This window comes from Notothenia rossii (assembly GCF_949606895.1).
Source record: "Notothenia rossii genome assembly, chromosome: 12".
In the NCBI taxonomy this organism is placed as follows: Eukaryota; Metazoa; Chordata; class Actinopteri; order Perciformes; family Nototheniidae; genus Notothenia; species Notothenia rossii.
This window is the reverse complement of record NC_136911.1, coordinates 21,808,743-21,833,488: the sequence shown is the minus strand read 5'-3', so window position 1 is coordinate 21,833,488 and position 24,746 is coordinate 21,808,743. Positions and strand designations below refer to the sequence as shown.

The 24,746-nt window shown below is 43.0% G+C and overlaps 1 protein-coding gene across 2 annotated transcripts in view; it reads right to left on the bottom strand.

The window, feature by feature from the left end:
* Positions 1-9,022: 9,022 nt before the first annotated feature.
* plod2 (procollagen-lysine, 2-oxoglutarate 5-dioxygenase 2) overlaps positions 9,023-24,746 on the bottom strand; it is a 31,338-nt gene continuing 15,614 nt past the window's right edge. The window contains exons 5-20 of one of the 2 annotated variants that reach the window (XM_079661098.1): positions 22,849-22,961; positions 22,692-22,755; positions 22,390-22,487; positions 21,371-21,472; positions 19,259-19,384; positions 19,050-19,171; positions 17,492-17,596; positions 16,517-16,642; positions 15,115-15,256; positions 14,431-14,493; positions 13,203-13,316; positions 12,842-12,907; positions 12,341-12,445; positions 11,375-11,521; positions 10,871-10,996; positions 9,023-10,036 (exon numbers count right to left, since the gene is read on the bottom strand). In XM_079661098.1, coding sequence (XP_079517224.1) covers positions 9,881-10,036; positions 10,871-10,996; positions 11,375-11,521; positions 12,341-12,445; positions 12,842-12,907; positions 13,203-13,316; positions 14,431-14,493; positions 15,115-15,256; positions 16,517-16,642; positions 17,492-17,596; positions 19,050-19,171; positions 19,259-19,384; positions 21,371-21,472; positions 22,390-22,487; positions 22,692-22,755; positions 22,849-22,961 — 1,775 coding nt within the window. In that variant the 3' untranslated portion in view covers positions 9,023-9,880. The remainder of the gene's footprint in view (positions 10,037-10,870; positions 10,997-11,374; positions 11,522-12,340; positions 12,446-12,841; positions 12,908-13,202; positions 13,317-14,430; positions 14,494-15,114; positions 15,257-16,516; positions 16,643-17,491; positions 17,597-19,049; positions 19,172-19,258; positions 19,385-21,370; positions 21,473-22,389; positions 22,488-22,691; positions 22,756-22,848; positions 22,962-24,746) is intronic. The other variant, XM_079661099.1, reaches the window with a different exon arrangement.

Here is a 24,746-nt window from a genome sequence, read left to right as displayed (position 1 = left end):
AAACCTCTATGTGCGTTGTGAGTTTAATGATATGCACACAAAGTCATGACATGATTAAGGATGCAGGTATACAAACATCGCAAAGTAATTAACATTTTAATGACTTTGTTGCAGTGATTTACATTCTCATCCCCGCACACCGGAGCAGATCAGATGGAGCAGCAAACCGCTAAACCTACACACAGTATATTCAGCAATAAGGAACGTCCTCAAAGTGTGGGACTGTGAGGTTTCAGCAGCACATGGTGGGTGAGACAGAAGGCAATCAACACTGAGTCTGAGTACACAGCTATACATAGCAGGGTTGCCATATGTATACATTTAGCCGGCTTCCTGTGCAAATGAAAATTATGGGAAATTGTGTGTGAAATATGCACGTAGGCAAACACTGCACCCACTGATGACCCCGGTTATTTCAGCCCACTGACTAAACTAAATGACTGCTTTGAAAGAGTGTGTGTGTGTGTGTGTGTGTGTGTGTGTGTGTGTGTGTGTGTGTGTGTGTGTGTGTGTGTGTGTGTGTGTGTGTGTGTGTGTGTGTGTGTGTGTGTGTGTGTGTGTGTGTGTGTGTGTGTGTGTGTGTGTGTGTGTGTGTGAATCGCCTGTCTGCAGCGTATTATAGCACATTATCATGCCTGTAAACAGCCACTAATGCTCACGCTCTAACGATATGCTCAAAAGAGTAACGGTATATTTAGGATTTGAGTGTTTTTGGCTCGAGGTTTACACGAACTGCCTCGTGTGTAGTTATTTTGCACATGAGAATAAAAAAAAAAATGTATTTCTAAAAGGAGAAACTGACTTGGGAGTAATGGATGACATGTAACAGGATTAGGTTATCAGCAGAGGTGGGAAGTAGTGGAGTACAAATACTTTGTTACTGTCCATACTATTCCAGCTGTTTTCTTATCCTTACATGCATGCCAGCATAAAGACAAGCAATGAATTATGAAGTTATCTCAAGAGGCGTGTTATGACTCCTCCGCTCTTTACTCTCCTAAGAATGGCATAGTGAAAATGTAAGTAGTATGAATCCAAAACACTTGAATCGAGCAAGCTATTGTTCTCATGTCTTTGCGTGCTAGACCTTGAAGCTGGGTGCAGACTGGAAGAAGCTCAGAATAAAAAGGTGTTACAAGGGTACATTTGGTGAGAGAGAGATAGCTTCTCCAGTATCGGGCGGTTAGCATCCCTTTGTGTCAGGCGTTGCATAAAGTTGTACAGTATGTACAGGAGTGGAGACATGTGTACGCTTGATGCTCGCGGTGTGCTCGTTTCCTGCTATACATCATAGATATAGTGGAATCCTGCCACATGAATGAGCTCACTGTGTACTCCCCAAGCCACACAGCACAAGACATCAAACGACAGGCTATTCGTACCATGTTGAATCAGTTTCAATGCTTTGAGAGAAGGTGGGCAGGAGGGGAGATACAGAAGGAGAGTTTCGACCTCGTGAACCGGGCTTTGCATTCCTGGGAGGTTGCGTTACTCGAGAGACTTGTGTGATTTCTAGCTTTCACAACTCCCCTTGGCTTCTAGCCTCGGTGTTTATGTGTGCGTGTTGGTGGGATGGAGGGGGTGAAGGGGGTGGAGGGGGTGGGGCTCTCCCATGGGTGCTCCATAATGACCAACACTTGACTTTGGCATTGTGCTCCACAACTGGTTTGTTAAACCAAACCCTGACCTGACCTTCAGAGGCTAAATTTACTCCGCCATCTTCCAGAGACGACCCACTGCTAAGTCCGGCTTTACTCAACTCTGATATTAAACTGAGCTGCACCTGCTGATCAAGCAGCGCCAGATTATCTCCTGCCACCACAAACTTTATGAAATCACCAACATGGGCTATAAAGTCTTTTTCTGAAAAGGGGAAATACACTTTCTGTATAAAACCTTTCTCTGTATGCAGTTTTCTTTTACGTAAATACAAAACTATTTCTTTCTGCCTTGTGGCATCCTGGCTAATGTAATGCAATCGGTCAAGGAAACGCTCACAATTGAATCTAAATGTGTAGTTCATTTTGATATTCTCCTTGCAAGCTTGGTCCTTGTTTTCAGCCACGATGAGGAGGACAATCATTGTGTTTTGGCTTGAATACCATTTTCATCAATAGCAGCTCAACGTTTGAAATATTTCCACATTTTCTGGGTGGATTGGAACATATGTTGTACAGACATTCATAGTTTCCAGAGGATGACTGACTTTTCCTCTCAACACAGATCCATCAGCGTGGCTATAGACACTTTGTTTACTTATTTATGTATCCTGTTTGTATGATCAACAAACAACAACAATGTTTGTTAGGTTCCACCTCTATCTTGGGTATTTATTTCGACTTGCTTCTAGCTTACCTGCACTGTTTACGGAAAATCAAACGATGTGTCATTTTATTTTAGCGGGGAATGGAAAAAAACGTGAATAAATACAAATGTAATCGCCTTCCGTTAACGCCCTCACAAATAGGAAGTCTAGGAAGATCCCAGTCGTGTATGATCATATTAAAGTATCGCATGACCAGTAAATTTGACCTAGATCATAAACGATCCCTCTATGTAAACTTGTTAAAGTCAAAAACCAGAAGAGGGGAATAAGAAGTTGCCACGCCACAACACTGAGTTACAAACCACACCGTGCACGAGGCTAGGTTTTGTGTCCCTGCAACAGAGAGGAAACCCTGCTTGTGGTTGGTCTTCGGAGCCAGAGAGAGAATTGAAAGGATTAATCTGGATCACCTCTGGTTTTGTCTTTTGTCTCCGCTGTGGTCACTGGATTGAGGGCAATGAGTTCTCCTCTAAACAAACACGCCCCTCCTGAGGGATTCTTCAGCATCCGACGGGTCTCGAAGAATAAGAAGAACTACAAATCTGAACATACAATTATATCCTACGAGTGGATATCTGCCTATGGCATGAGGTCAACAGCGAGGATGGGAATACTCTCATGTCACGAACGCGGCGAGGCAAGTTTTCTCTCTTAGTGTTGGAGCTCAGCCTGTACCGATGCCACTGCTCATCCACCATTGGGCTCAGGAGTGGCTTAAATATAGACTGAGGGAGCGGGGAAATATATGTGGTTGATTCAGTTTGAGCTCTTGGATAAGTCTTGTTTATGCCTTGTGGCACATTCAGATCAGTGAGATATTTTAGTCAGTCGTTCTCACACTATGTCAGTGAGAGGATTGTGAGGATGTCTTCAAGAAAACCTAATATATTCAAAAGCTTCTTCTTCGTTGGTGCAGTCAATTCTTCAGGTACCTGTCCACCTCTTTAGCGTCACCTCAAAGACTCCTTTTATCTGAAATGCATAGAAATGGCCATACTGATATCCTCTATTCCAACACTTGCATGCCTTCTTGTTATAGATGGTTTTGATATGGTTTGTTAAGATTACAAGCAAGGCTTAGTAGGGGAAATAAAGTGTCTGAAACAATGAACGCCTGCATAGACAGCTGCTTTGTTACCATTTATTATAATACTTTAGTACCATACACATCTCCTGATGTTCACGCCAAAATAGCAAGGAATGTGTTTGTGCAGATTCAGAATCATAAATGGAAAACCCACCAAAGAGTGAATGATTTATATAGTATCATTTAAAGTCACGGGGTGTTTCTCAATGTCGAGGACGCTTGCTTGGTAGCACATGTCTTCCAAGTCACTTGCTTCAGAAGCGAGGCGAGAATACTTCCTAGCATTCGGAAAACAAAGAGTGGAACAGGCGAGCAATATGAGAGGCCCCGCCATACATTTTCCGCCACAGATTTGGTGAAATTGGTCCGTGCGCAAAGCATTGTGGGGATTTTTAGACTGCGGAGTCTACACATGTGCAGCCTCGAAATGTCTAGCTACGAAGTACGCGGGGCTCGGTAGAATTCCAAGCATGCTGGACATTGGAACAGTCCTTCGGCGGCACTCGATGACGTGGTATGCTTGAAATAGTGGCTCTGGAGCAGCTTTACTCGAGATTGAGAAACACCCAGGGTCCCCAAACACCAAGTCTCCCATAATGCATCATGGTAGTTGTGATCGTGGGTGGGCCTCCTGAACTCTGTGCCAAAAATCACAATCTAACACCGATGCAAGTAGCAAGGAAACTGAGTGCATGTATACAGACTGTTACAGATGTCAACAAACATTTTTAGAATCTGACCTCCGGGATATTTCACTTCCTTTGTTGAGAGACATTAAAGAGGCCCTAGTCTGCTTTTTGGGGTTTCCTGTAGTGTTTAATATAAGGTAGTGTGCATGTAAATGGTCTGCAAAGGCTAAAATCACTGCAACAATCATCGTGAATCAGCACAGATTCACTCATTCCTTTGGAGTGCGCAGGCTATTACATCCAGACTTTGGAATGTTACTTTAATGCTTCCTGCGGGCCCATATACAAGTTCTCTCTTCATTACACCACAACACGCACTTGTCATATAAAAGATAGATTTGTAGACATGTGTCTCTTGATACTACGATATTGCATCCAGTCTCTGGAAAACTGTGCCCACACGGGGGCTCTGGGGGTCTGAACACAGGCCTCCTGTTGCTCCTTTCTCTACACCCTTATTGACCTAAGACACGTACTGTAGCCCACACACACACACACACACACACACACACACACACACACACACACACACACACACACACACACACACACACACACACACACACACACACACACACACACACACACACACACACACACACACACACACACATCAAAATACCCTACACTCCCATTCTTTCATGTGCAGTTTGACTTGCAAAGCCCTGATTGATGGAGCTAACCCAGACTAAACACACCAAAGGATCATGCATAAGACCCCGAAATAGCTCATAAAAGGACCCTCTCTGCTTACTCTAAACTGCGCTCCTGTGGCTTCTGACGACTCCCCTGTCCTCCACCCCGCTTTTGTCTTTTCCATAAATCAATATCTGTCTGGGAGTGTGGGGCTGCTGATTGTTTTGACAGAGCGTTGCTGTGTAATTTGGCTAAATGGCACTTGCATCACATTTACTCTGAGATGGTAAACAGTCTGGCTGGTAAAAAGGGAGTGTGCTGATTGGCTGCAAGCATACAATCAGCTGTAATTGGCATTGTGGACTGTGGACACACTTACCTGGAAAATAGGCATGATGGTGGGTTCGTGATAATATGGATCACATTCACTACCCCGCCTAACGAGTCTTAAGCTATCTTTAAATGGCAATGTGCACTCAGATTATAGTCTAATACTGTATGAGAGGTTTCCAGCACAAGAGACTTGGCATACATTCCCGTGGCCGTTTTAATGACTGGAGAACTTTAACGGAGAGCTTTAACGAGGTGTCAGGGCTGCTACTGTCGCCAGAGACTGTGGTTTAGGGTTGCTCAAATTAAAGAATACAAGAATTATTCTCTTCAGCTGGGAAAGCACTCTGACTTACAGCCATTTGATTATGAGAATTTAATCAAAAAGTAGATGTATACGCAGTGTACTAAAATGTAGATTCTTGTAATTAATCTGCAATCATAGCAGTTTGGTATTTGGTGTTCTGTTTGCTCGCTTTTTCCCAATCTAAAAATGTTTCAATGTTGAACTTCTCTTGGTTTGTTACCTTTTTTTAATGAAGTATCAAAACAACAGCAGGCTTCTTAATTCACCATCCCCATTTCTCAAGGAATGTTGAAAAACGGAGACTCTTACTGCCAAATTACACAGAGGGGGTCTTGTTTCAAGCTGTCAAGCATTCCTGTATGAAACACACACACACACACACACACACACACACACACACACACACACACACACACACACACACACACACACACACACACACACACACACACACACACACACACACACACACACACACACACACAGCTCCTAGACTGCTTTGTTCCCTGAAGTCCCATTTGTATGACATGTTAATCCTTATAAATTTCACATCCTTCGAACTGCACACACTAGCAATATTAACGGACCCACACCCACCCACTAATACACACACACACACACACACACACACACACACACACACACACACACACACACACACACACACACACACACACACACATCCAGCTGTATTGAACGTTTCCTCACTGTTCTATCCCGGTACTTTTCCAGTAATGTCTGACTCACAATTGCACTATGCTTGAACCCACCCCCCCTCCTCCCACTCCTCCAAATGTAAGTGGGAGCAATGCACAGTTATCCGTGCGGTTCATTGGACATATCACTCGCACACAGTTGGCCTTTTAGATGAAGCTTTGTGGATCAACAGGTTGCATTGTATTCTGCACTGACGGCTTATTTATGGAGTTATTTATAGGACATGCTGTTTATGTGTACAGCTGATGATAGTTTTACTGTCAAAACATTCCAGAAAAATATTTGATACTTTGATTAAATCCGTCAGTTCAGCAAAACAACAGTGGCTAGCTATTTTCAGGAAATTACAGGAGGGAACTCAAATAGAAACTATAGCTTAAACAAATTGAAACGTTATTTTTGTGACCCGTCTTTCATGTCCTCAGCAGGATCGGATAGCCACAGATCTGCTTATCTCATGTCCTCAGGAGGAACGGATAGCCACAGATCTGCTTATCTCATGTCCTCAGGAGGAACGGATAGCCACAGATCTGCTTATCTCATGTCTTCGCCTCCCTAAGCGGTTTCTAAGACGCCGAAACAAAAGTGGAAACCGCTCATGATGGCCACATAGCTCGATGGGCACCAGATCTGACCACACACTGACTGGCCTCAGGCACTCTCTCTCTCTCTCTCACATCATTGTAAACACTTGATTTAAATCCTTTGTTTGGTCAGGACCAGAGTGTGTGCCGCAGTAATGTCTAAATCACTATCTGTGTGTTGGCACCCTGCAGTTAGTGGCACACTCTCATTTACTTTGGGACAGGATCACATTTAGTTTCTTTTAAACCAGTGACCTAAGCATGGCTGGATCAACACAGAGATTTAGGGCTCCATGTGTGTTCAACTCTGAGGTGGAAATCAGGGCTTTATAAGTTGTGGTCATTTGGACTAGAATTGCAATTGCTAGAGTATATGATTCACGATATGGAGGGAATAATTATATTCATTTATCATTCTAATTTTCACTGAAAAATGTACCAAATAATCATGTGATTTTATTATTATTATTATTTGTATCTCTGAAGCACAACAATACCTTAAATATTGAATTACAGCACATTTTTTCTGACGTAATTACTTGACTTTTAACACACACACACACACACCCCCCCACACACACCCCCCCACACACACACATCCAGCTGTATTGAACGTGTCCTCACTGTTCTATCCCAGTACTTTCCCCCGTGCACTTTAAAGATGTCACTAGTCCACACTGCCATTTCAATAAAACTATGATCAGTGATTGGGCGCTGTCGTGGAAAAGCCTCTAACAGGTCCTGGCTTTACCTTTCATACACCCGACCTGCTTCGGCTCTCTCTGACTTTAGAAATACATCAGACTTAAGAAGAAATCCTACCTTTTTGATGGAGCCATTCTTGTGAGAAGCCACTAGTGTAGCAGGTATGCGGGTTTTCCTGCACGCCTGGCTGGGATCAATGTCACCTTTCAGAGCGTCTGAACACAGGGCAGACCGGGGGAAGCGAGGGCCACAAAGGCCTCTTTCAGCAGGAGAGAGCCTTTCCCCCCGTGTTGACCTAAATCTCCCCCCTCCCCCCTCCTCTCCCCTCTCCCCCCTCCTCTCCCCTCTGCCTTACAGCAACTACTCAGACATTCAGCCTTCATCCAGGCTTCACAGGGAACGTGTGCCCAGTCAGGGAGTCCGCCTCTCGGGGTGAAAACACGGTTCTCCAGAGACTGTGGGTGCTAAAAAGTAATGAGATTTGATAGGAAGGTGAGACCCTGAAGTACTGATCTCAGGTAGAGATACTGTTTCTGGGTGGTTCCCAGTTAGAAGCTTGGAGAGTAATGGATGACTAGCATGATTACAGTGTTAGTTAAAACCTAAACAGAGCATTTAGTGTTTGTTGTAAAAGGATCAGATGTTATCGCTTCTCTGTGAGCTGTACTGTTCTGTAGGATAATACTTAACGAGTGAATTTATACGCCTACTGCTTGAATCTTAGTTCATTGATCTGTTTTAATTCAGTAGGTGAACCTATATGTTCATACAATAGTGTGTGTGAGCTTAACTGTGTGTTAAACTAAAAACGGAGCATTTCTGTCAGCTCAGATTTCTGCTTTTGTAGATTGTAGTATGTGCTCATGTTGTTGGTGTGTATATGCTTCATGAAAGGCAGGTTTTCCTATAAATAACATCTCTGAGCAGAGGACACATTCTTGTAAAAAGTAAAAAACATCTTATTGATATCTTTTCTCTTAGTTATTGGCATTGCATTTGATATTGAGGTAGTCCAAAAGTAATGGAACGTAATCAGGTTACATCTGTTTCTCAGGTTAGACTGCATTTAATGGGACAGGTGACTAGTGATTGAAACAGATTTACATTTTGAAGTAACCTTCCCGACGCTGCTTGTATCTCACAGTTGTCTTGTCTCCAGTTCCACTATCCAACTCCCTGATTGAAATGGAATAAAGTATAAACAATACATAAATCATTTTCTGTAGACCACACCTCTCCTACTTTCCCCTGTCACTGTTCTGTCATCGTTCTCACAGCCGCCATCTGCGCACTCTCATAAGTTACGTGTACATGTTTACACTGAGCCTCCAAAGTAAACTGAAGTACACTCGGCAGCAGAGCGGTACACACCCCGCCGCCCGATCGTTTCAACATGTGACGCGTTTCATGGAGAACCACTTGACTGACTTTTAAGACCAACTCATTCAGTGATAACACAATGAAAGTCTGTCTGCGGTGGGGAGGGAACTTTTCCAGACTTTTCTTTGTGTCTGCCAAGAGACACAGAGGATTCCTGGAGCTCCTTTGTGTAGTTACCGTACGCGGGGGTTGGTAGAAAAAAAGATATTGCTTTCTGTAAATGCAACATTCAGTTTTGACGATGCATACGACAAGAAAGTATTTCATTTTTTATAAAGACTTTTATTACATTTTGACAATAAGTTAAACAACTTGCTAAATTTCAAAAACCATTCACACATATCTCTCGGAAAAATAATGCAGAAATGTCTCTAGAAAAGCTGTTGCAAATGTACAAAAAAAAACCTTTCAAGTAAAAACAAAACTTCAATAAAACAGAATTCATATTGAACTCTGCAGTTTTTTTCTGGTGTGCAAAAATCCAAAAATAGATTCATCTTCCGCTGGTGGCACGTATGAAACTTTAAAGTTAAAATCACAATTGTGACCTGAACAGTTTTAGGGTAGAAAAACACTTTTAGAAATATCAGAAGCAGAGAAATGGAGGGTTGATAAGAACCAGTCGTCACTTTCCTTTAAGACTTTTTACCTGAAATACAAACAGCTACAGTATGTTAGCATGGTACAGCTAGCCGTTACCAACCAGTGTGTGGCAATGACGGTTGCCATGACAATGTTAATATTGTGAAAATCATGACAAGGACCAACAAATCCAGCTAGGAAGTTGGTTTTGAATCTAAAAAAGGTATGGTTTGAATGGAAATGGGAGCGTAGAAACGGTATTTCGATCTCCGTCTGTACACACAAACTGAAAGATTGACAATAAAGTCTTGAACTATCACTTGTGTATCTGAGGTGTTGATTTTCTCTCCTTTCCACTCGTCACTCTGTTTGACAGAGATTCCTGTAATGCAATTACTTATTCCTTTTTTAAAAGCTTTTTGCTTTCTCAAATAGAATATCATCAGCCAAACATCCAGGGCACGAAACATCAAAGGACAAAACAAACATGACAGGAAAAAAAGCAAAGCACGGTCAAATGTACAGTAGAGGGTCAGTTCAAGGGTCGATGAAGGACACTGCGATGTAGCGGGTGCCGTTGGTGGTGGGCAGGCCTTCGTGGAGGTGGGTCAGGCGCCCCGGGTGCATGAAGCTCCACCCTTTCCTCGGTGAAGCTACGGAGCAGTTGTACCTGTGGAAACGGCAACCCCCACCCTAAAACAGGAGACAAAGGTTACGATTTCAGAGGAGATGATGTACAGCAGGGGGGTCAAACTCAATTTCAGCGCCGGCAACATTCGCATTATGGCTGCACTCAAAGGGCCGGCTATAACTTTAGGACTATACAAAAATATACATACAGTACCAGTGCAAATTCCAGGTGACTACATACCTCATGAAGCTGACTGAGAGAAGCCAAGAGTGTGCAAAGCGGTCATCAAGGCAAAAGGGGATACTTTGGATTATTTATGCTTTTTTGTTAACCAGATAATTCCATGTGTTATTTTATAGTTTTGATGTCTTCATTATTAATCTACAAAGTAGAAAACAATTACAATAAGCAAAAACCATTGAATGAGAAGGTGTGTCCAAGCTTTTGACTGGTTGTGTATATTATATATAAAATGTATTATATTGCTTGAAACCAATAGAACAGCTGTACAAGAGAGATATCCAGGTGTTTGACAGAAAGCCACATTCATACCACCACTGAACCATCCTTGAAAAACACAATTTCTTAAGTTTTGAAAATGTTAAGTCTTTTGGTATGTGTTCTATTTATAAATGTGTACATGGACTGAAAGCAGAAGTCTATAGGGCAAATAATTACAGGTCTCTTCAGTGCGTATGTCACAAGTGAAATGCATTGTGGGACATGTAGTTTATGGGCAATGTCCTTTTGTAAAGCGGCATGTAACCGTGTAATAAACGTATTATATTCTGTGCATGCTCTTGCGGGCCGGAGTTTGACGCCCCTGATGTACAGTATGTGGGCAATCTCATAGTAAATCATCCCCCCCCCCCCCCCCCCCCACCACAAGTCCTTACCTGAAAGTCTGTGTCTTTGGCATTGAGGGCGATGTTGATGGTGAAGGTGGAGGAGTCGTGATGGGGCCTCAGGTACGCCTGCCTCTCAGGTGTGTATTTCACCACGAAGTTCATCACAGCGTATCCCTGTGATGAAGAGCAAGTCAGCTGACAGTCTATGACATCACTAATTAACACTTGTTCTTCTATTGGCTAGAGCTCCAACACATTGTACGTGATAGGCTAAGGGGGCGGGACATATCTTAATGGTTGACCAATTACAACACTTAATAAAACAACATTAAGGTGTCAGAGTAGAGCCACAAAATACAAATGTGATCCTGAAAATGAGCTGAATGTCCTCTTGACAGATAATGGGAAACATGTCAGCTCCTCTGAATCACACATCTCATAAAAAGAATGTCACTAAAAAAACGTTTCATAAAAAAAAAGAACTTTCTTTTGAATTAGCTTTTGGCAAATAGACTTGGTTTTCACTTTTGATGTCTCTTTTGTGACACTCACCTTCGTGAAGTAGCCGGAGAACACTTTTAACGTGACGGGCGATATGAACTCCCGGATGAAGTGCAGCCACTCTTTCTCGTAGCCGATCTGCTTCATGTGGATGTCATCCGTCGGCACCGTCTCGTAGCCGCCGGAGATACGCTTGTCCTGAGAAAAAGGATAGAAAATAAGCCACACCGTGGTTAACGACCCACCATCCTCAGTGTGTGAAGTGATGATGATGATGATGATGATGATGATGAGGACGTGTGCATGTGTGTGTGTCTTTAAATCCTCAGGCTGTACTTCAGTCTGACTGCATGAAGCTTAATAGCCCATTCGAAACAGAGTTGGTCGAAGTATCCGTACATATTCAGTCTTCCAGGCGAACTTTTAGACACGTTAATTACCAATTTCAAACTACATAAAACAGGCAAGTTGAAATAAACAACATAAACATGATTTATTTGGTTATATTTAAATAAAATGAAGCACGAGTGCCCTGACTCAAGTCATGCCTTTCCTAAAAAGAAGACAGAGATGTAGCTACTGTAAGAAAGGAAAATACTCCAACATCTCCTTTTACATCTGGCTAACATTTAACCCCCACCCCATACAAGGGTGTGAAAGGTAGCTTGAAAGTAACAGCCCACCCCCAACATCAAAGACAGCAAACCAGACGGGTCTGTTATCGTAAAGTTTACAAGTCTTTTTATTGGTGCCTGGATTCGTTTTTTAGGCCTGGGGTGGCATCTTTTGAAGATTAGAAATTAGCTTTTTTAAAGAGTAAATGTTGATTAGCTTTACAAGCCTCAGACAGACAGTACATCATATGCACTGGTTCTTCAGAGTGTAATGAAAATAGGGAAGTATTTGGAGCCATAATATTATCCTTCACACATTCTTGCCCTTACAAAGATGTGTGAACATAACCCCAGAGAGAATACACGTGTTGACTAAAGCCCTTTGTTCAGTAACGCCACTAACCTCATTCTTCCCCCCCGACCAGGAACCGTAGTGCTCCATCTCCTCCACGATTTCATCACAGGCCTTCTGTGAGAAGACTGGGAACCAGAAGACATCTGGGCAAGGCTGCGACACACACACACACACACACACACACACACACACACACACACACACACACACACACACACACACACACACACACACACACACACACACACACACACACACACACACACACACACACACACACACACACACACACACACACACACACACACACACACACACACACACACACACACACACACACACACACACACACACACACACACACACACACACACACACACACACACACACAATGAGACCACTGAGAGCTGCAGACTTGATTCACACCTTCACCTTGAGCTCGGCAGGCTGTAATTTAATCCCTGAATGTTAAAAACAGATGTCGGCGACATTATGTCATTCTTTCACTTTCTCTCAGTCTAACACAGATGCCAACGAATGAAAACAAACCTCCTCCATGATGTTCTCAGTGAAAATTCGAGAGTAGTTCGAGTGGATGTACTTCTCCTTCCAGTCCTGCAACGGGAACACTTTTTAGTTTGGACTTCTTTTGCTGACCTACATACCTCCGACAGCTAATCCCCTCTCCCACAGGGCAAGTCCCAGCGTAATAAAAACAGTATTGAGTCACAGAGCCTTATCAGTCAGGAGTCTTATCACGCTGAAGTCATTACCTCACTATCGTCACACATCTCTAATCCTTCCATTATGGATAATAACCTTTACAGGTGGCTGCTGTTTACCTCAGCCATTCTGAACAATAATAGGTTTCTTTGTGTAACGAGAATAATGCGAGATCGTAATGACTTACCGTGGGGTTTTCAAATATCTGCCACAAGTCATTGTTATAATGAGAAGTGTTATAATTGGCTGTGGAAATGAGCCTCCCAAAGTCGTGACGGTTTGTTATGTACATGAAGACTCCCTGCAGCAGACGGGGGGGAAAAGTTCAGTCAGTTTCACACAAAGTTAAAATCTCTTTAATGTCTCACAGGCAGGATTTCTAACAGATAACTGTAATACATGCACATCAACGCTCTGCAGGTAATAGCCTTATTATGCTAACTCATCTATGCTAAGCACTGGCATTAAAACTGACAAACCGTTACTCGTGGCAAACTACTCGAAAGCTTAATTTGCCCAAACATTAAGTATGATTTAAGTGTATTTTAACACACTGAAATCAAGTGGGTTGAACTTGGATAGAACCAAAAGAGATAGATAAATAATCTAGGATTATTTATGGGTTTGGGTGGGAGGGGAACAGGACAGGGTCGGGCAGTGGGGTGAGACAGGGGAGAAGCTTGGGATGAAGCAAATCCAGGAATAATATTCCCTCTACAGTGAAGCACGCTGTGTTCGGGGGGGTTTAGACTCTATCAGACTAGGCTTTGAAGAGAATAGTAATTTCGTTTTCTTAGTGCATGTTTCCAATTTATGTACAAATTAATCTTGTTGAAAGCTGTGATTGGGGCCAGATGGTTCACACGAGTGAAAGGAAATGTGGTTTGAGCCTAGTCTGAGATCAGTCGGTGTGTTCAGGGAGCAGCTGGTTACATATGTTTCCTGTTGGTTTGGGGTAAAGCATCAGGACAGGGGACTCCAACCTTCTCTCTACTCCATCTTGGATGCCATTGAAAATACAACCATATATAACCAGGTTTTTAAACCTTTTTTAGCTTGGACAAATATCAGGTTTTAGACCTAGACTAAAGCATATGTCAACATCAATTTCCAAGGAGCTGCTAGGCAACCTGTTTTCGTATGTAAGCATAGGCAGCAACCACATATTGCGATTGATATGTAACTGCCAAATCTGAAGTAATGCTAGTTTTTCATCCAATGGAGAATACAGAAATTAAATTGTTCTACTGAATACCTACACTTTTACAGAATTGACCGTAGACAGGGCCAATATATTCTCATTCGGTCACATTGCTTGTGCCTGAAATGAGCCGCTGCTTGGAGTGGCTCTTAGTTGCTAACCCATTGTAAATGTACGTTTCAGAAAGCAGAATAATCAAAAACAAATGGAGAACCTTTGGGGGCCTGAGCATATGGAATGATTCCGGAGAAGGGGAGTCTTTTTCTCTGTGACTGGTCTAAAATAAAGGAGAAGCATTGGGTAAATAACAAAAATATCGTTGCAGAATAAGAGACAGGGTGACTCATGAAATATTTCACGTACATGCGCCTGACAGAAGAGCAAGGTTCCCTCTGAAGCTGATGTTTTTGTGGGTTAACATGGGAAACATGCATGCTGGGAAAAAGACCAAGCGATCCAGATGTACACCAAGTTTGGATCAGACATGGTAGTTGTTTATAGCAGATGACATGTGAGTGATACAAAAACCCAGCTGGAGGATCAGTTTATAAGGGAAAAGAGACAAGACAATCTTTTTTAAGCGTGGCTGTGTGTGGACACGAGCAAGAGAAAGTGAAGGATTCTGGGATAGAAGTGGAGAAGAGAACATGAATGCACCATAGAGCAACTGTAAACAGAGGTGGTTCATGCCTTGACTTTAGACAAAGACATTTCAAACCACTCATACTTGCCAGACTTGGGTTTCCGTTGAAGCGTTGACTTTGTCAGGGTAGCAATGCATAGTATAAATACACCTCACAGTAGCTTTGCCTTTCATGCAGACATGTTCTTATAAACGCTACACCACTATAATATCTGATTCCGCAAATCCCTGAAGATGGAGGTTGAGTTTTCTTACCATTTCTCTGGAATTTCTACAAAGAGCCATATCTGGGTCTAGTTTCCCCAGCACAAAGTAGTTCCTCTCCTTCAGTTCATTCCTCAAGGTGCTGCCTTTGACGAGGTATACATGGGCCATGAAAGGAATGTTCCACAAACCCCTAGAAACACCAAGACCGAGAGAAGAAGAAGAAGAAGTGTTACATTGCTGTTCAAAGTGGCATTTGTTGTGCTTTTTGCTGAATCCCGAAGCTATTCATGACTGCAGGTGTATTGCAGGACTTGTTGGAGAACTATTTGGTAAAGTAAGGCAGGATATCAAGTGTTTTGAAATACCTTTTTTAATCTTGTATCTGTTCGGTTAACATGAGCTGACTATTTGGGGGAAGTTCGGTTCGACCTCAGTTAGAGATGTCCCTATCCGGAGCCGATCACGTGATTTTCAAAAGATTGGAATCGGGAGAAAAAAATCGGGGATCGGGATTTAAAAAAAAAAAAAAAAAAAGATTTAAAATTATTTTTTTTATTTTTTTTATTCAATGTTACAAAACAAAAATGACCATGTTCAAGTCTTAAAGTCATCCTGAGGCCTTAGTTTTGGTTTCAAATTACACAACATCATGTATGTGTTGCTTCTTTGGGGCTTGTTTTCATAGACCTGCTTATTTCTCTCGAATCTGGCAACAGAGTGGGCGCAGTGTCTAATTGTAGCAGTAAGCTAACGAGTACCGATAAGCTTTATTTTGTTTTGATCCAATGCTGCACAACTGAACTGATCCAATGCTGCTGTGAAAGAAAGAAGCTATATCCATGTTGGATAGAATATCCAATTTAAATAAAAAAATAACCTTAAGGGACAACTTGAATGCTTTTTTTCTCTTAATGCATTGCATAAAGATCGGATCGGGAAAAATCGGTATCGGCAAATTGTCAAAATCAAATGATCGGAATCGGATCGGGAGCAAAAAAAGTTGATCGGGATATCTCTATCCTCAGTTTGACACGACCAATTCAACTTGCTTTACCCTTTTTGTCTTTGAGGTATCTCCAGATCCTGACCCTCTCTGCCCACACACACACACACAGGAGGAGACTGAAGACTGTCTTCCTGCCCACAGGGTCGCGGGTGATTAAATGTGGGTTTCTCCTGCGGTGGGGGAACGTCTAAATGTGAACCATCTGGGCACCACTTCAACTTATTTTTAAACACATAAAAAAAGAGAGGAGAAATGAAACGCCTCAGGCTCTAATGTACAGCACTAAATCATTGATTGTGGCTTTAGTGACAGGATGTTGCTCCTATAGAAGGGATCATACAGTATGTGGCTAAGCATGAGAGAATTATTTGCTCAAAGATTTATGAGCGATCATACTGGTGTGTGAACCATACAAATGCATTGTGTGTATCCTTCTGCACTTACACACGTTTTCTCTGCACAATGTCGATGTAATCTTCGGAGCGAGCGTAATAACCATCCAGGCTCAAGCCTCCCCAGAAGTTGGACCACAGCTTGCCGTGGCGGGTGACAAGGGGACCAATTATTTTCCTGTAGGGAGGCGGGAGGCAGAGTGTGGAGATGGTAATTCTGTCAGAGCAGATAAAGATCAGTGACTTTGCACAGAGAGGTCTTGCTGCATGGTGGAGATGAACCTCTCTGGAAAGATATAATCGCGGCCAACATATCATAGAAGTGCATAATGAAAAACCATAGCTGCAAATCACACTCGAGCGGATCCAGTATAACGGTGTGCTGTTTTTTCTAAGCCACGAATCTGCTCTGTTCCTTTGAATTTGTTTGACATACCCAGATTAACAATGTGTTTTTCCACTGCTGTTACGAACCAAAACCACAATGAAATGGATTTTCTTTTATGAAATGAACTTGGCCGAGTAGAAATAATGGAACCATAAATCACAGTGTTGGTTGATATGGATGCACTGCAGTATAATAATGCTAACGTTTACACTGGCATGTCCCTCCCATAACTCGAGTGCCAGCAGAGAGTTCTCATGCACTCTTTAAATAACCTAAAGGGGTTTTACGCTGCATGCCTTCAGGTCAGCATGCCATGCCACTGGCACAAAGACATCCAGTTTATGGGAAGGTTTCTTTAAACTCACGAGCTGCAGAAGGGAAAAAGGGTTAGCATGTTTGTTTTTGTGCAAAAGCAAAGTGGCTTTTCGAGGTTAGTGCAACACACTCTATCACGGTTTCCATGTGCCCGGTGGAAAACAGGAAGCCAGAGCGGCTGCTTTTAAACTTTCATTCACTCGCCTGTAATGTTTCTGTGGTTCTGCCACTTTCAAAGGTTCAACGATCACAACAACTAGTGCACCAGGGAGGCTCGTTGAACCGGTTCCAGTGTGGTTTCTATTCCAGCTACCATATGATTACCTGTTCTGCTCCACGAGGAGCTTCAGTGTCTGTCTGTTGGTGAGCATCACGTCTGAATCCATGCTGAAGTAGAAGTCACACGTAACATCCTTACGGCAAATATCCCTGATGAAAAAACAGACATGGCAGAGAAAGTAGTGATTATTGGATCCACGGCTGATTACAGTCAATTAAATACTTGGTAGCAATCACGCTCACAAGTTAGAGTTTATCTACTAAGTATAAGATATCATCTTCAATTGCAGACCTCGACTCTCCTCAAGCCTCCAGCGGATAATGTGATTTTTAGAAGATTAGAGACCGGTAATAAACCTTTGTCGTCTTGATTATAGGGCTGTCCTGACCCAGGCTTTTTAAGGCATGCTGTGTTTTTGATAGGATCTCTTTGATTGAATTATCACTGTACTAACAGACCTTCTTAGTGAAGTCATATACTGTCGGAGGAATCAGGGACAAAAGCTGCAGTATTCAAATAGTTTGTATTACGTCACTAACTGTGCACAATCCTGTGGGCTTGAGCCAAGAAAGGACACATTATTACAACTCTGCAGAGTTCAATGGGAACCTCTTGGTGCAGAGAGAGGCTGTCTGTCGTAGCCACCTGGAAAGCTATGCGTTAACATTCGTGTGGATCCTAAGCGGTTTGTTTTCAATAAATACCCATCCTTCAAGCACCATCTAGAGCAGGGGTTCCCAACTTTTTTTCCCAAGAGCCCCCCCAAATGACTCCTGTTGGAAGTTGCGCCCCCCCACACACACACGGGGGGGAGGGGGGGGCGCAACAGCGGTAATTAAAGTTTCAAAGTCTATTTGAACTATTGGAGTGACTTTGATGGTTATTGGACTCAGGATTAATTCATTTGGATTCCCGCTGTATGAAGAAATTAAAGGATGGCGTGGAAGTGGAAACAATTCACAAAGGGATGAAACTGTTTCAAACACATGCTCAAAGTACGCTGGATTTTTCCGATGTGTTTATGTGGATTCAAAAGTCTTAAATAATCTACAAAATGGAGGAGACCGATCTGATCGGAGCAACTGTGACAAATAATCCAACTGAAACCGGCATGGACAATGACTAAGTTTTAAAAATGCGCTTATCCAGAAAAGCCCGGTTTGGACACTTAACGGGCAGAAGAAACATTTCTATCAAAGAAAGAATTATACATTTCTGCCTTTTTATGCCTTTAATACTAACTTGAATTTAAAAAAAAAATTAATTAATTAATTAATCAATTATTTTGTATATGTTATTGTAATGTAGAGACGAGGCTTTTAGTGACAATCATGTATTGCTTTACAATTATATGTAAAAAATAAAAAAGTCTAAATATGATATTTGGCCTCAAATCATCTGAGGCCTGGCGCCCCCCCCCCCCCCCCCCCCCCCCCCCCCTGCGATCTTTGGGGCGCCCCCCCAGGTTGGGAACCACTGATCTAGAGGAACGAGTCATTTAACATGCAAGGTTTCCTTCTGGAGCCAAAAGCACCATCATCTGGTTTCATAACGTGTTCTTTAAACCGCAGGTTCCTAGAGATGATGGATTTAGAGACATACATGCCCATGTTCCTGGCCTCTCCTTGGCTCAGATTTTCCTCCGGTCCCACAACCTTGAAAGTGTTGAACACATTCCGGTTCTCTTCCCAGAACTTCTGGATGTGCTTCTCGTGGTAAACCTCCTGAGCAGAGAGCCAATATTAATGCGTTAGAAGAAGCCAAATGTAAGGACCAATGCACGGTCGAGATCTGCAGCTGCACACACTCACATTGTTGTGAACAAAGACTTTGAGTTTATCTTTGGGATAGTCCAGTGTCAGCAGCCGGTGGAAGAACTCAGGAAGGAACGGGGTCGGCTGCTCGATGAACACTCCAACCAAAACATTCGGATACTCCTGTTTACATTAGAGAGAAGACAAATTAGCATTACTTCACACAACAGGTCTTGGTGTAGGAACTCTGTTTAAGATCAATCATGGAGGATTTGACATTTCCCTTCAGACAGAAACAAACTTTAAAGTTGCAGCAGATGTCGTCCATTACCATATTCTGTTTGCTTTAATGTCACTTTCTCTGTTATCTTAAAAAACTCAATTGTTAACATTTATGAGTGGTGCAATGTGTGCAGATAGGACAGTTGGAGTCGATCAGGAATTCTATCCAAGTTGCCACGTATCGCTCTTTTCAGAAGACACTTCATGTACAAAATAATTGCTCAGACAGGCGAAGAATACTCTTTAAAAACAAACTACAGCAAGCGGCACACAGAAGAAAGGAGGGAACATTTTCCCATGACCCTCAGCTCCAGCCCACACAGCTCAGTCTGCTCTCCTCATCCTCTTGACCAGTTCACAGCAACGGTCTGGACCCGGGATGAAAAGGGATCCGAGCCGAACCGTCTAATTTGCAAGTTCCACAATTACTGTGCTTCATGCACACGAAGAGGGATGTCAAGCATCTTGCCAATGTGAGCCTAAATTGTTATGGACGTACAGTGGACAGGCAGCGAAGGGAAAGGGCAGGGAAGTTATAACTAAAGCATCCACCGCAGTATATAATAGTGTTGCAACACTCAGAGTATCTTTGCAAAAGCTTAGGCCCAAAACCAAAGTACACAAAGCACCAAGCCAGTCAGTAGGTGACCTGGTTTTACCCCAAAAGAAAGGCCTGGACACTGTATGAGCAGTGTTTCCACTTGTCCTAATCTTAGAGACAGACACAGAGGGGCTCAGCGGAGTGAGACGTCCACACTAACTTCCCTAATATCGCAAAGCAGCATTTTTCTGCATTCATTACTGAAGGTCAGTGAGAGCAGCGTTCACAGAGGTGCCTTTCATGTCGCTGGGTTTGTATTGATTCCGCTCCAGTTCTACTATTTAAGGAGTTTTTTTAATGGAGCCCTACAGAATTAAAAGCCGTACAGAAACTGCGGACCTGGGGGGACAGAGCCTTCTCCGTCGCTGCCCCCTCCCTCTGGAACTCACTCCCACAACCCATCAGAGACTGCACCGACCTCACCACCTTCAAAACACTCACAAGAACTCACCTCTTGAATCTGGCTTTTCATGTGTGATTGTTTTTGTATTATTTGACTTTAACTTTAACTCTATATTTATTTGTTGTTCCTTTCTTCTCTTTTCTCTTCACTATATCTGTAAAGCGTCTTTGAGCACCTGTAAAAGCGCTAACAAATTAAATCTATTATTATTAGAATTGCAGGAAAGGTAATAAGATACGTGTTTGTAAAGGAAAAAAAACCTAAGTGCACGGGGTACACTTTGTGACACTGAACAGGATTCAACTCATTTGCAATAAACAGAAAAAACTGAATTAAAGTTTCACAATATTGTTGACCGAGACATATTCTAGTGCCTGCCATTCCTGCAGCTATACGTCCCAGCCTGTGCTGACCCCGTGTCAAATTTCCAGCGTAACCACTTAACTTACTTTGGTGGATGAAACCCATACTGAGAAGCCCACTAAAAGGCAGGCTGGTTGACAGTGACACCCCTTTAAATGAGCCCTTCTTAAAACCCCAGAAGCCATATCCTGCACCACAGCACTGCAATGCTTCCTCTTTCCTCCAAGTAGTTTCCCCTGGCACGTATGCTCTGTTAAAAGGGTCCAAAAGGACCAACGGGCATGCACCCTATTATTGTTGGGAAGGCAGTGTGTGCAGCACCGTTTGAAAAAGCATATCTGTTGAAATGGGACAAGCTGGGCACCGCCCCGACTGTCTAGACGGTCACTGATAGATGGATGGATCATGCTGGAAGACCAAGACATATCTGATCCTTTCCTGTGCCCGCAGGGAGGTGGACTGATACACAGTTTCCACAAAGCAAATAGATGGGAAATGATTTAATTGAATCGCCCCTTACTTTTAACTGAGGTAAATCCAGAATGTCGTCGTCACAGTGGCTGCAGCCATGCTCATAGTTCCATGTGTTGGGGACGTAGTTGGCCAAGTGGTTCAAGTAGATCTGTAAAGGAAAGAATTAAGAGCAGGTCATTTATATCAGCATAAGACTTTAGATATTTTTTGTGATTCAGTGGAGCTCTCTTATCTCTTAGGATTTGTTTGGATTATCCTAGGTTGGAATATGACTGAGTAATTTATTGTTGAAATTTGATCAAAAGAAAAGTGCCATACATGTCTATCCTAGAGAAATAGAGACGACTCCCTTCTTTTCTCGGTTGTCTTCATAATTCAACATCGTGACTATTATTATCTACGCTCTGTATTTAGTGTGAACCAAAAGTTACACATTCATCTGGAAGATAGTAGTTTCCGTGCATTACTGCTAACAGATCTCAGTATCAGATTGTTTCCAAGATGAACTCTGCATCATAACTGGAAAAATAAACGAATGGTTGGTAGTCCAGCCAGGCAGCTGAAACGGTCAAAACCACAGCTAGGCTAAGGAGTCTGAACTACTGGGATGTTGAGCTTCTCCGGGAATAATGACTCAATAGCTTGTCGGGTTTGGTTCATTACCAAGGAAGGCCAGAGAGAGGCAGCTGGTGGTGGTGACGTGTGAAGAGATGGGGGAAGGAAAGAGAAAAGCTCCACAAGTTCATGATAGCACACGGTCCTCCTGCGTTTCAACGTGCTAAGACCATTACTGTAATTCACTCAGAGTGATGGAGAAAAGAAAATGGCGCCCACATGGCCTTGCAGCCTATAGTTTAAGCCAAACTTCCACTGAATAAAGAGCTGGCTCCGTACTCCTGGAAACTATCATATGCACAGTTTTGATATTTCTTGAAGTGGTGCGCTGAAAATCTTTGGTAACAGAAACTTGTCTGCAAATGGAAATGAGTTCAACAATAAAACACAAAGCTAATGTCGTATGTTTACGGATGCTGTGTTAGGTGTGCCGGAGGGTGTCTTACTTACTTTAGTATTTCCGTTTCCATGGACAACCACTGGCAGAGAGTCGTACACAGTGTTTCTAACTCTGACGAGGTTTGTTCCAAACTTGAGAAGCACTTCGTCTGCCAAAAAGAGGAACAAGATACATTTCAGGTTAGGAAATGTAAATCGACTCACCACATGGGCTGAGGCTTTGAAGGCTTATGACTTAGAGGGTAGACTGCCAAGCCTACAAGTACTCAGATTCTGTTGTTGAAGTTAGCTCAGCCAAATACAAAACAGATAAGCAGGACATTTATTTGAATTTAATTTCTCAGATTTCTCACCAACGGCCCCGTTCAGGTTCTGGAAAATCTGGCACTTGTGGTCCAAAGTCATGTTGAGAGTGTGCTGGGAGACATGAAGGGTAGCTTATTATGCCATCCAGTTTGTAATATTTATATAATCTCTTATTAAGTGTTGGCTTTGACATGAGATACTTACTCGCTGTAAAGGATCCACGTATATTTTGGTGTAGAAGAGCTGGTCGTCATCATTATCGTGGAGGTTCCACTGTGTAACAACCTTGTTTATGAACGGGGCGTATCCAATGATACCTGAAAGCAATAAACAGCGTCAAACGCATATCCTGAGGAAAAGTATACGCTTGAGAAACGTTTACGAGGTCATACACGACTGGTAGACTGTTGGTGACAATTACAGTATACCGCCTGGAAGCCTTACATTTTTGGCAATAATCCCAACCACACAATAAATAGGCAGAGAGGCTCTTTTCCCACAGTCTGTAGATAGAACAGAGTGCATTATGGGCAGTAAGAGAGTTGTAATCTATATGTTATAACTGTCTGCCAGCGCTGTGTGCCAGTATCTCACATCCTCTTTAAATGTACACTCTTATGTCACCTCTCTTTCCCCTCTCTTGCTCTTGACCACACTGACAGATTGCAGGGTTTGCCTGTGTTGCTGGACATTTTGTATCCCATCATTTCAAGCAAAAAAAAACTCCAAGTCAACGGATGACATAATCTAAAAAGCCGGAGCAATAAAAAGTTAAAAGGAAATCATGAGATTTTATGCAAATCAAAATTGTCGGTAGCTTAGCCACAAAATGAGGGCTTTAAAATGATATATATATATATATGTGAAATCCCGGAGAGTGCTGGGAACGGCATGCATTTTTGACCCCAACAACTATTGTGTGCTCTGCTGGACACTGTGCACAATCTGCAAAGCAAAACAATATGAATATCTTGCAACTCTTATTGCTAAGCCCCTCATTAGTTTCAGGTTTATAGTTTTATTAACTTGGTTTTAGAGTAGACTTAAAACAACAAAAAGACACACTCAAACACAAACCAACCGTCTCTTGATTCATTCGACAAAATATTGAAGGTAAGAGTGAAAAGGTGAGTTTTGAGGGATTGTTTGAATGATGTGAGAGTGTTGGCGGATCTGACGTGGCTGGGGAAGGGGTTGCAGAGTGAGGGGGGGGGGGGGGGGGGCTGCTGCGAAGGCCCTTTCACCCCAGGTCCGGAGCTTTGTCCTGATGGGCTGCAGTAGGTTAGCTTCAGCAGACCTGAGGCGACGGGTGGGGGTGTGTCGTTGGATGAGGTCACAGAGGTCGGGGGGGGGGGAAGGTTGTTGAGGGCTTTGAAAGTGAAAGGTAATATTTTAAAGTCAAAGCGGTGTTTGATGGGGAGCCAGTGGAGGTCATGGAGGGGGGGGGATGTGGTCGGAGCGTCGGGTGGAGGTGAGCAAGCGGAGCTGAGTTTTGGACATATTGAAGTTTTTTTAGTGTGAGTGCAGGTGATCCAAAAAGCTGCTGCAGTAATCCAGTCGGGATGTTATGAAGGCATGGATCAGAGTTTCAGCAGCGGTCGATGAGAGGGAGGGTCTGATGCGGGCGATGTTCTTTAAATGGAAGACCTGGTTGACGTGAGGGAGGAAAGTGAGGGTGGGGTCGAGGATGATGCCAAGGTTACAGATGTGAGTGGAAGGGTTGACTAGGGAGCCATCAATGGTAAGAGAAAGATTGCAGTGTGTGTCTGGCCTCTATAAAACTCTACCAATGGTCACTTGGGCGGTAGCTTTAGCAACACAAACATAACCGGCAATTTTAAACACGCCGTGGCACAGTCTACGGTCCGAGACAAATCTACATGACAAGTTGATGACAATGAATGCTAAAAACGTTCTCTGATCGGTCTGAGCCAGCTACGCTCCAGCATGGGAGGTCAGGCCAGGCCAGCGACCACAGAGAAACCAGTCATTTAAAGTCCTAGACAGATGGCAGGATGCAGTCCACCATGTCGTCTGGATTATGGATATGAATTTGCTGTTACTGTCTGCTGTTGCTAACAATCTCTGGATGTATTCAGTTC